Source organism: Bubalus bubalis, chromosome 21 (genome assembly GCF_019923935.1).
Source record: "Bubalus bubalis isolate 160015118507 breed Murrah chromosome 21, NDDB_SH_1, whole genome shotgun sequence".
Classification (NCBI taxonomy): domain Eukaryota; kingdom Metazoa; phylum Chordata; class Mammalia; order Artiodactyla; family Bovidae; genus Bubalus; species Bubalus bubalis.
In genome coordinates, this window is record NC_059177.1 from 57,005,808 (window position 1) to 57,018,245 (window position 12,438).

Sequence of the window (12,438 nt, forward strand, 5' to 3'; positions counted from 1 at the left end):
TTAGCCAAACCCAAATTTAGCTATTACTACTTCTGTTATCCTTGAGAGGCCGGGCTTATCAGGGGAGAAGGGAAGCATATCTGAAAAGTCCCTGTCCAGGAATTCAGACTACATCCTGAAGGGCCCCGTGTCCCGGAGCAAGTTTCTGTGTGTGTGTGTGTGTGTGTGTGTGTGATTCTGTTGCTCTGTCGTGCTCAACTCTTTGAGACCCCATGGACTGTAGCCCGCCAGGCTTCTCTGTCCATGGAATTTTCTCGGCAAGAATGCTGGAGTGGGTTGCCATTTCCTCCTCCAGGGGATCTTCCTGACCCAGGGTTCAAACCCACATCTCCTGCGTCTCTTGCGTTGGCAGGCAGATTCTTTAACCACTGAGCCACCAGGGAAGCCCAACAAGTTTCTTTAATTATTCACGAAGAGGTGAGCTCTTACCTAGGATCCCATTTCCATAAGAAACTGCATTTCATGTGCCCCTTGGTGAGCTCAATCCATAAGGCAAAGGGGAAAAGACTCTTCCTTACCCTTAATATTAAACACAAATATTAGAGAACCTTGGTGCGGGTTTTTTGTTTGTTTGTTTTACCACTTATGAAGCACTTTCTTACCCAGCATAGAATTTGGAGACGATTTTAATGGGAAGAAAGCACAGCCAAATCTTAATAGTGATAGTCTCTGGATGGTGGGATTTGAGGTGATTTTAACCTTACTTGTGTTTCCCTAAAGCTTCAAAATCTTCTGCAGTTTCAGAGCTGAATAGAAACAATGGTTGCATAATATTGTGAATGCAATAAATGCACTAAATCTTAAAGTGTAAAATTTTACGTTATGTGAATTTCACCTCATCCAAAAGATCTCCTGCAATACCACACACGTGATTTCATACTCATTTATGAAAATGAGGTTTGAGGCGAGAACAAGCAAGGACTTTTAAAGCTCAAAGGCAGTTCAATCAGCAGTCACTCTCCCGCTCCCAAGTCCGAGTCATAATCCCAGGCAGCCAGCCTGAAACTCGCTCCTCCGACCACCAGGGGGCTCTGAAGAGGCCTGGCGTCCCCACTCGCGGGAGGGCGCCTGCTCTTGCTCTTGCGCCTTCGGAGCACGTGTACGCGCGGGGGGCGTGGCCCGCGTGGCCGCCTGAGGGGCCGGACGTCGCCCACTCGCTTGTGTCCCGGTTACCTCTTCCCTGACTGAGTGACTTCATGTCTGACAGACTTTGTGTCTGACTGAACTGCCGTCCCGAGTCCTCGCGAGCCCCCATCTCCTCGCCCCCCGACCCCAGCCTTCTTCTGTCCGGGCGGGTCCCCGGCTTCCATCTCGCACCCCGAGCGGGTTCCCGGTCCCGCCTGCTGTCCTCCGGGGGGCCCTTGGTGACCCCGGCCCCATGGCGCTGCAGGGGCTGCAGAGCTCGGGGGTGGCCTTCCGCAAGATCCTGTCTCACTTCCCCGAGTTGCTGAGCCTGGCTTTCGCCTACGGCTCCGGGGTGTACCGCCAGGCGGGGCCCAGCTCAGACCAGAAGGTGAGCCCGGGAGGTCCCTTTGCCTTCGGTCCCTCCCGAGCCCTGGAGCTGCCGGGCCGCTCTGCGCAGCCCCGTATCAACTGGCAAAGTCCTGATACAAACCCTACGAAAGGGCTCTTAGCAGAGCGGCAGCCTTAGCTGCGCTTCGAAGGACACGTGGGAGTCCGCTTGGCTCTAAGAGCGGGAGATGCAATTATGTGGAGGGAAGAGCTGGTGCCGGGACAAGACGGGAAAAACAAAACAAAACTTGGCCAGGTCTTCGTTCAGTGTTCTCGAGTTTTCTGGAAAGCTTAAAAAAAAAAATGATAATCTGGGTTCCAGTTGTGGAGATTCAGATTTAATTAGTCTGGGATGAGCCCAGGCTTTAGGAATTTAAAAAACTTCCTAGTCCCAGGTGATTCTATCTCGCAGCCAAGCTTGAGGGTTACGTCTCTGGCTGTAGGAGAAAATACAAATTGGTTCTCCTGACTTTGGGAAGCTGGTGGACGGGTGGTAGAGTTAGGGCATTTGCAGTGACTTTAACAAATAGCATTCCCTGGTAGCTCAGCTGGTCAAGAATCCGTCTGCAATGCAGGAGACGCCAGTTTGAGTCCTGGCTCTGGGAGATCCCCTGGAGAAGGGATAAGCTTCGCACTCCAGTATTCTTGGGCTTCCCTGGTGGCTCAGACAGTAAATAAATAGCCTGCAATGCCAGAGTCTTCGGTTCAATCTCTGGGTTGGGATCCCTTGGAGAAGGGAACAGGTACCCACTTCAATATCCTGGCTTGGGGAGTTCCATGGACAGAGAAGCCTGACAGGCTACAGTCCATGGTGGGTCACTAAGAATCTGACACGACTGAGCAACTTTGCACTTGGCACTAACTAAATCTGAAACCTGTATGCAAGTCAAGAAACAACAGTTAGAATCAAACATGGAACAATGAACTGATTCAAAATTGGGAAAGGAGTATGTCTAGGCTGTATATTGTCACTCTGCTTACTTAACTTATATGCAGAGTACATCATGTGAAATGGCAGGCTGGATGAAGCACAAGATGGAATCAAGATTTCCGGGAGAAATATCAGTAACCTCAAATATGCAGATGACGCCACCCTTATGGCAGAAGGCAAAGAGGAACTAAAGAGCCTCTTGAAGGTGAAAGAGGAGGGTGAAAAGCTGGCTTAAAACGCAGCATTCAACAAAGGAAGATCATGGCATTCAGTCCCATCACTTCATGGCAAATTGATGGAGAAACAATAGAAAGAGGGACAGGCTTTACTTTCTTGGGTTCCGAAATCACTACAGATGATGACCACAGCCATGAAATTAAAAGACACTTGCTCCTTGGAAGAAAAGCTATGACCAGCCTTGACAGTATAATAAAAAGCACAGACATTACTTTGCCAACAAAGGTCCATCTAATCAAAGCTGTGGTTTTTCCAGTAGTCGTATGGATGTGAGAGTTGGACTATAAAGAAAGCTGAGTGCCAAAGAATTGATGCTTTTGAACTGTGGTGTTGGAGAAGACTCTTGAGAGTCCCTTGGACTGCAAGGAGATCCAACCAGTCCATCCTAAAGAAAATCAGTCCTGAATATTCATTGGAAGGGCTGATGCTGAAGCTGAAGCTCCAATACTTTGGCCATCTGATGTGAAGAACTGACTCATTGGAAAAGACCCTAATGCTGGGAAAGATCGAAAGCGGAAGGAGAAGGGGACGACAGAGGATGAGATGGCTGGATGGCATCACCGACTCAATGGACATGAGTTTGAGCAAGCTCCAGGAGTTGGTGATGGACAGGGAAGCCTGGTGTGCTGCAGTCCATGGGGTCGCAAAGAGTTGGACTTGACTGAGTGATTGAACTGATTGAACTAACAGGGAGAGTTAGTGGGTGAACAGTATATTTTCTCTGACCCAGGACATTTACCAAGTCTGTTTAGGGCAAGGCGTTGTTACTCTTCAGAATTGGCTGAGCATAACAGAAGTGAGGGTACAGTTTTCCTTGTGATTGCAGATTTTTTTTTTCTGCAAATGGGAGAAAACAAGTTTGCTTCCAAGGTGGAGTCAAAATTTAAGACATAAAAAATGGCAGACATATATTTGCTGTTTAATGAGGCTTTTGATTGACTTTGACAAGGCTTTTGAGCTCTTGCTGAATTAAGGTAAAGGGAGCAGGAGTCTAGATAGAGATGTTTTCTGTATGTGCAGCTCCTGTTCTGGACTGGGTTTTTTTTTTTTAATAAACAAAGGAATGGTCACGTGCTATCTGCTCTGGGGCCTCTTGCCTTTGGACACCTGGCTGTAACCTTTCAGTTAATCTTTCCCTGTTCACTTCCTGGTGAGGCCATCTATACCATGCCTTGAATTTCCTGGTTCCCACCTATACTAATATTTAAGTAATGTGCTTATTTTGTATTTTATTGTGCTCAGTTGCTCAGTGTTTTCCAGCTCTTTTCAACCCCATGGACTGTAGCCCACCTGGCTCCTCTGTTCATGGAATTCTCCAGGCAAGAATACTGGAGTGGGTTGCCATTTCTTCCTCCAGGGGATCTTCCTGACCTAGAGATTAAACCCTCATTTCCGAGTCTCCTGCATTAGCAGGTGGATTCTTTACCACTGAGCCACCTGGGAAGCCCCCTAATTTAAGGAGTACATGGAACAACAGACTGGTTCCAAATAGGAAAAGGACTATGTCAAGGCTGTGTATTGTCACCCTGCTTATTTAACTTCTATGCAGAGTACATCATGAGAAACGCTGGGCTGAAAGAAGCACAAGCTGGAATCAAGATTGCCAGGAGAAATATCAGCCAGGAGAAATATCAATCACCTCAGATATGCAGATGACACCACCCTTATGGCAGAAAGTGAAGAGGAACTAAAAAGCCTCTTGATGAAAGTGAAAGTGGAGAGTGAAAAACTTGGCTTAAAGCTCAACATTCACAAAACTAAGATTATGGCATCTGGTCCCATCACTTCATGGGAAATAGATGGGGGAACAGTGGAAACAGTGTCAGACTTTATTTTGGGGGGCTCCAAAGTCACTGCAGATGGTGATTGCAGCCATGAAATTAAAAGACGCTTACTCCTTGGAAGGAAAGTTATAACCAACCTAGATAAGCATATTAAAAAGAAGAGATATTACTTTGCCAACAAACGTCCATCTAGTCAAGGCTATGGTTTTTCCAGTGGTCATGTATGGATGTGAGAGTTGGACTGTGAAGAAAGCTGAGCACTGAAGAATTGATGCTTTTGAACTGTGGTGCTGAAGAAGACTCTTGAGAGTCCCTTGGACTGCAAGGAGATCCAACCAGTCCATTCTAAAGGAGATCAACTCTGGGTGTTCTTTGGAAGGACTGATGTTGAAGCTGAAACTCCAGTACTTTGGCCACCTCATGTGAAGAGTTGACTCATTGGAAAAGACTCTGATGCTGGGAGGGATTGGGGGCAGGAGGAGAAGGGGACAACAGAGGATGAGATGGCTGGATAGCGTCACCGACTCGATGCACATGAGTTTGGGTGAATTCCGGAAGTTGGTGATGGACAGGGCGTGCTGCGATTCATGGGATCACAAAGAGTCGGACACAACTGAGCGACTGAACTGAACTGAACTTTTCTTTAAATTGACAACATATGGGAAATGATACATTTGGGGCACACAGGAAATTATAGATTATAATAGGTTATTTTTTTCCAACATACATTAATATGAAAAAATTTTAAAACATGTCCACTCAAATTCTTAACTATCACCACTAGTTTGTAGGAAACTCAGAGCATCTTGATTCCATAGTCACCTCTTCTTTTTCCTGTGAAGATTTTCCTTTGAGCAGACCTGGAATTCCCTCCAAGAAAAGGTCTTTCCTTTTCCCTCACCCTTGTCCCCTGCAAGTTCACAAGTAGATTCCAGCACCTGAGTCGGTCTCAGATGAGTCCCTGCCTCGGTGCCCTGGTTACTGGCAGGCAGCCTTGTGTGTGGTGGTACGTCGTTTGTCTGACCTCCCTTTCTGCTGCAGGAGCATTTCTTACCATGGCAGCCAGTCTCCCTCTTTGGTCCATCTCCCACCACTCTATACCTGCATCCCATCCAGCCCTACTGACCTAGACACAGCACCCAGAACATGTCCAGCTCTCGTCTCCTCCACAAGAGCGTTTTCATCCAACAGGACTCCCCCTGACCCCATTCCTCAGGCCTTGCCTAACACTTCACCAAATCTGCTTAACTGTTGCGCATTCTTGAAGACTCAGACTTACCAGAGTATTGAAGAGTGTCATCTCATAGGAAAATTCCTCCTTCCTCTGTGACTCCATTCTGAGTGAAATTCCCTTAGCAAGTCGTTTTGTTAATAATCTGTCTTTTCTCCCCAGTTGACTTTGAGTTCTTTATCTCAGGACCCATCAGAGCTCATCATAGATGATCAGGGAGAGGTTGGCTAATGGGTGAAGTTAAAATAACTTATTTCTGTTTGCATAATGCTTTATAGAGCTTGTCCACATGGTGTTATCTGATCTGAAAGAAAAGTGGAGCACATTTAACTATTTAGATGGAAGACAGTGTAGCAAAGTGGTCTAGCCCAGAATTTGGAACCAGACTGTGTCTGTCATTCATTAACCGTGTGTCCTTGGTCAGGGAGCTTACTCTGTGCCATGGTTTCCTTTCCTGTAGAAATGGAATAATAATGGTATCTACCTTGTAGGATTGTTTTGAGAATAAAAAGAGTTACTTTATGTATAATACAGAAAGTATTTAAAAGAGGGCTGGAACATTACTTCAGTCAGCGTTACTGTTATATGAGTTGAGGAAAACGAAGCTGAACCTGGTTCCAGAGGTTTGCTTAAGTTTCTGACCCCGAGTCTGCTGTTAATCACAGCAACGTTGAGTCTTAGAGCTTTCAACTCTGTCTCGCTGTCTTTCTAGGAGTTAAAACTAAAAATCCTCTTTTCTTCACCTCCCAGAATGTCATGTGGAACTTCGTGTTCACGTGTGTCGAGACCCTGTCACATGGCATTCAAAGAACCTGAGGAAAAAGTGGAACCATTACTCTTACCTTAAAGTATTGGGCTGGTAAAGAATCTGCCTGCAATGCAGGAGACCCCAGTTTGATTCCTGGGTTGGGAAGATCCCCTGGAGCAGGGATAGGCTACCCACTCCAGTATTCTTGGCCTTCCCTTGTGGTTCAGATGGTAAAGAATCTGCCTGCAATGCGGGAGACCTGGGTTCAGAAGATCCCCTGGACAAGGGAAAGGCTACCCATGCCAGTATTCTGGCCTGGAGAATTCCATGGACTGTATAGTCCATAGGGTCACAAAGAGTCGGACACGACTGAGCAACTAAAGAAAAAGTATTGGGACCAAGGATTATCACTCCTGTCCAGAATAACCACGGCGCCGGTGATCATGTGTGACGGGAGGGTGAGTGACTTTGGGCCTCTGTCTTAACTTCGGTGGCTATTAACCTTTATTCTTAGAGTTCCAGCTAAATATGTGTGTTCTTACAGTCAGGAACTGTTCACACTTTTGCCGGATGAAGGTGATGAATGTGACTGTGTTTTATTTGTTGCCTTTGGCCAAATGTTTTTTGGCTGGGAAAGATAGGGGGTGGCAGAGGATGAGATGTTTAGACCGCATCACTGACTCGATGGACATGCGTTTGACTCTGGAGTCAAATTTCAGGAGATAGTAAAGGACAGGGAAGCCTGATGTGCTGCAGTCCGTAGGGTCACAGAGAGACATGGCTTAGTGACCGAACAGCAACAGCAGATGTTCTTTGGTGTCAAGTTTTAGTGCCTTAACAGCACCCAAGCGCTGTCGGGCGCACAGGTGGTGGGCCCCACCCCCAGAGTTCCTGAATCAGAAGGTCTGGGATAGGGTTTGAGGATTTGCAGTTTTCACTCACTGAGAGGTAATCGTCCTGTAACGCTGTGCTAGTTGTAGGTGTGAAGCGTAATGACTGATCTTACTGCGGGTTGATGACCACGGTAAGTCTAGTTAACACCCATCACCATACATAGTCGGTTTTCTGGTGATGAGAACTTTTAAGGTTTACTCTCTCAGCAGCAAGGGTTTGCATTTCTTTCTTTTTAATTGGAGGATAATTGCTTTACACTACTGTGTTGGTTTCTGCCATACATCAGCATGAACTAGCCGTAGGTATACGTATGTCCCCTCCATCTTGAACATGCTGCCCACCCCATCCCACCCCTCTGAGCTGCTGCCGAGCGTCAGGTGAGCTCCCTGTGTTGTATAGCAACTCCCCACTAGCTGTCTCTTGTACACATGGTGGTGTATATTTCAGTGCTTCTCTCTCAGTTTTTCCCACCTTCTCCTGCCCCCTGGATTTGCATTTCTAACAGGCTTTGAAATGATGCTGATGCTGCCCATCTGGAACATACTTTGAGAACCACTGGTTTGGTCAGTGGGAGGAACGGGCAGACCCATTGCAGATCAGCGTGGAAATTAATCTTATTTATACGGAGAGGCACACACTCCCAGGGAGAAGTTGGAAGTGAAGAGGGGATCATAGGTAGTTGGAAGCCTGTGATGCCCAGTGGGAAGAACCCCTTGGTGCCATTGGTTGGGCGGAATTTGATGACGGGTGTTGGAGGGCAGATGAGCACCCCAGATCCTGGTGGAGGGCTGTCTGACTGTGGGGACCCTGCCCAGTGGTCATTCCGATGAGGAGGAGTCCAGGCTCTAAGAGGAAGTCCAGGAACCCGGCATGACCCCAGTGTGAGAGGACCAGTGGGAGCTAGGTCGGGCCTCCTCGAGTCCGCCGGCAGAGGGCGACTGCTATTGCAGCGCTGCGCCAGGCTCCCGAGGCTCAGGGCCGTCACCCTTCCTGGGCAGAGAGTCACCCGAGGATCTTGTTGGAACACAGATTCTGATTCACTGGGTCTGTGACACTGATGCTGCCGGGCGGTGGACCACACTTTGAAAGGCAGGAGGCTAGAGTACCAACTTGAGAAGGATTTTGCAGGCCTCTCTGAGTGAGACAGGGATGAGCGCTGTGGTTGATGGTGATGTCTGCATCGCCTTTGGGCCTCGCATTTACTTTTCTGGTTGCCGTCCTGCCTCCCAGCTGTTAGGCGCCTGCGGCAAGAAGGGCTCTGCGGTGCGGTGGCCAGAATGGAGGGAAGGCAGTCACTCAGCCCAGCCCCGCACATCCACGCTAGTCATGGAGCTCGGAGCTCTATGCTTTGTCCAGTATTAATGTTATGCTGAGCCGACCTCTAATTAGTAGTTTCAAACATATTACAGGCTCCAGTAACCAAATGTTTGGGCATAACTGTGTGCCAAAGGGACTGTACTTTTTAATTGAAATTCTTCAGCTACTTTTTAGATGTTTGTAGCCTGCGAAGGCTGCTTGGATACTGAAATTCAGTGAAGTGAGTCTGAAGATATCTGTTGAAGCAAATGGGATTTTGTAACTGGGAACAACTGCATTCAGGGTTTTGTGCAAATTACTACTGAAATGAGCTTGACCATAGTTCCATGTGTTCAGAGCTGATAAAGATGTTTTATGTTTGCATGTTGCTTTCTAATTACAGAGGTGTTTGAAATAGTCAACCGTGAAAGAGAAATTCACCATGTAAAGGATGTCAGTGAAAACTTTGAGAAAAATTTCTCATTCTCTGTGATGAAACAACACTGGAAGCCCAGACTGAAATTCAGGGACCTGGTTTGGCTCTGCTGCACCGGGTGCCACCTCGGGCACACCATTTATTCTCTCTGAGCATCAGGTTTCTTATTTCTCACATGAGGAGCGTGAACTGTGCCATGTGTCTGTCAGGACCATTGTTTTTATTGATATTTCCAGTCCATTGAGGACCAAGACCAGACAGCCTATAGAGCCATTCTGCCTCTGACATCACAAGTGCCAGAGTTAAAACTGTGGTCATCGCACCATGAATGCCTCAGGCGACAGACAGTCTTGGAAACTAACCCTTTGCAAAAGATTTCATGGAGATGTGTTTTTACAAGATAGGCGGTTTTTTGAGTGGCTTTGGAAATCAAGCTTCTGCCCTGGTCAGAAATTTAGTTCTTTATATTTTGCACTTGCACAAGGGTCCATATGTCATTTTGCTCTTTTTCATGCACATTTCTTTTCTTTTCCAGCTTATCAAATATGGAGTTATTAGCACCAGTGTTTTGATCGAAGATCTCCTCAACTGGAATAACTTAGACATTGCTGGTTGACTCTAAAAACCAGTGAGTGAGTGTTGTTAGGGATGGTTCTCCTCTCCGGACCATGCTCCTGGGCTGCTCCCTGCTTTGACTTTCTGCAGATGTTTGTGGTAATTCCACACTCAACCAAGTGCTCCAAGGCTTAATTCAGGGCCATTAAATCCTTATAATTATGAGGGAGGAGGCAATATGGAATTAAGTAGCTTATGTACCATATGAAGCTTTGTATGTTATAAATATTCCATTAAAAAAGTAAGGACAAAAGGTAAAAGGTAGAATTCAGGTTTTACAATTCAGTTCAGTTGCTCAGTCGTGTCTGACTCCTTGTGACCCTGTGGACTGCAGCACACCAGACTTCCCTGTCCTTCACCAACTACTGGAGCTTGCTCAAACTCATGTCCATCAAGTCAGTAATGCCATCCAACCGTCTCATCTTCTGTCATCCCCTTCTCCTCCTACCTTCAGTCTTTCTTCAATCAGGTTCTTAAGCATGATTTATAAAATAGTTAAGTCTTCTAATATTGTTATTCACAATTAATTTAAAAAAAAAACAGAAGAAACTATACTTTGGGATGTACATCATTCCCATCTTTCCTTGCCATCTAATACACTTTTAATTTGGAGTGTGTCATACTGTTTGTGTCTTCTGTATGTTGTCTGAATTTTGCCAGAAATGAGCTGTGTTTGATAAATGAAAGGCAGTCTAAACCCTACTTTCTGGAACACGAGGAGAGTTTGCTTACAGCACTAAAGGGTCAGACGCGGCAGCTGCGTTTCAGATACGTGAGTGTCCTCAGGAGGGATTTCCAGGCCCACTGCTTGCTTAGCAAGTCAGTCAGAAGCGGCATGACGGTCCACAGTCGTGTCGGGAGTGCACACTGGCACAGTCGCTACAGAGAGCAACGTGGCAGTCCTGGTTCTACGCTCGTGCCTTAGAGCAGTGCTGCTCACACGCGGGCCCTGGAGCAGCATCAGCGTCACCTGGGAACCTGGCAGAAATGTACCCCGGCCTGCCGAGTCAGAGTCTCTGGGGATGGGCCTAATACTGGGTGTTTGAACAGGCCCTGCAGGAGACTCTGATCTCATAAAGGTGAGACGCCCCGGCTCAGAGAGGCACGTGCGCTGTGCACCAGCAGACACCCAGGGAAGCTCCCTTCAGCTGCGGTTCAGCGGCGGGCTCTCACTGAATCTTCCCAGCAAGCTCGTGAGCCTGGCTCAGGTATTAACCCCGTCACAGAGGTAGTGAGAGACGGAGACAGGGCGCGAGCACGTGCTGGTGGCTACGGTGCCGTCTTCACAACCAGTCAGACACACTGGAGCCGTTCCTATCTCGATGGGAGGGGAACACAGACAGCGGTTTCTTCTAGCTAGTTTTCTTTCCTTTTTCCTTACTCAGGTTCAAATCAGTTCAAAATAGAGCATGGCCTGCTCAGGTTAGATAAGAACAGGGATGAGTTCTAAATAAAGGAGTAAAATGCCTTTGTCCACCATAAAATGAAGTGAAGAACAAAGAGATTAAAAAAAAAAATTCTCAATTTCTCAAAGGTCATTTATTCCATTTTGTACTTTTTCAAAACTCATGTGGTTTCCTCATTTAGAAAAATATTTATTTTGTTTTCTTTCCTATGTCATGAGTTCTCTGATTTGGGCTTAAAACAGGAGACTCCAGAATTAGATTAGTAACTATTTCATGTCAACAGGCCTAACACTGCAGTATCTTCAGGGCTGAGGGTTTTGGACAGCTCCAGCGCGTGTAGTAACACCCAGGTTGGGCAGTGCCCCACTTCAGGAAGTCTTCTGAACGTCCTGCTTTTCCAGGTGAAGATCGTGGCGATGAATGAGGATGTGGCCCTCCGCTCGGCCCTGGATCAAAACCTGAAGAGCACTGTGACCGCGGCTTTCCTCATGCTCCCTGAAAGCTTTTCTGAAGAAGACCTGTTTACAGAGATCGCCGGGCTCTCCTACTCAGGTTAGTAGGTTTCATGCTGCACTTCCTGCCAGAAGGAGATTTGCTGTTGGAAGATCGAGCAGGCCCGACACCCCCGTCCCTCGCTGGCAACAGAGGTTCTGGTCCCAGCACCTCTGTGAAGGTCTCTGCAGGAACCCTGCCATCTGCCTCCTTGCCCCCAGGGTCTCTTCCTTTTCACATCTCTACATAGGCTAACCCTTCTGTTGTTGTTATTGTTAATTTTTATTTTGAAACACTTTCAGAGTACAGGTAAGTTTCAGTAATCATCCAGAAAGCTATACCCTTTCCCCAGAAACGACTCACAACACTTGTTTTATCATTCTCTCTGTATCAGTGATGTTCAGAAGTTGACAGCAGAAACCCCTGGAGGGCCTGTCAGAACAGACAAGACAGCCGATTTGGGAGGTCTGGGGCGGGGTCCCCAAAGTCTGTATTTCTCTCCCGTTCCTGGTAATGCTGATGCTCCTCCAGGGACCCCACTTTGAGAACCACTGCTCCCTCTCTGCATGTAATACACTGCATGATGCATGTTCTTCTGAACTGTTGGGGAGTCGGGCACACGTGTCACATCCCCTTTAGGCCCATTATTTCAGTGTGTGTTTCCTAAGAACAGGGCATCCTCTCGCAGAACCACAGTGCCGGCACCAAATAGCAACGATGCATCACTTCTATCAAACTGATAAGTTTCATTTCTAATGTTGTCGGTTGTCCCCGTAATGTCTTTTCTAATGTTTTACCCTCAAGTACATGATCCTGTCAGGGATCGCATAATGTATTTAGATGCCATCTCTTTTAT

General features: G+C 47.1%; 1 protein-coding gene across 1 annotated transcript in view; it reads left to right on the top strand.

Moving 5' to 3' along the window:
• The first annotated feature begins 1,014 nt into the window (after positions 1–1,014).
• The window catches only part of LOC112581246 (phosphatidate cytidylyltransferase, mitochondrial-like), a 51,088-nt gene continuing 39,664 nt past the window's right edge, over positions 1,015–12,438 (top strand). Inside the window, 3 exon segments of the mRNA XM_044934146.2 lie at positions 1,015–1,513; positions 9,605–9,697; positions 11,492–11,642. Coding sequence (XP_044790081.1) covers positions 1,379–1,513; positions 9,605–9,697; positions 11,492–11,642 — 379 coding nt within the window. The 5' untranslated portion in view covers positions 1,015–1,378.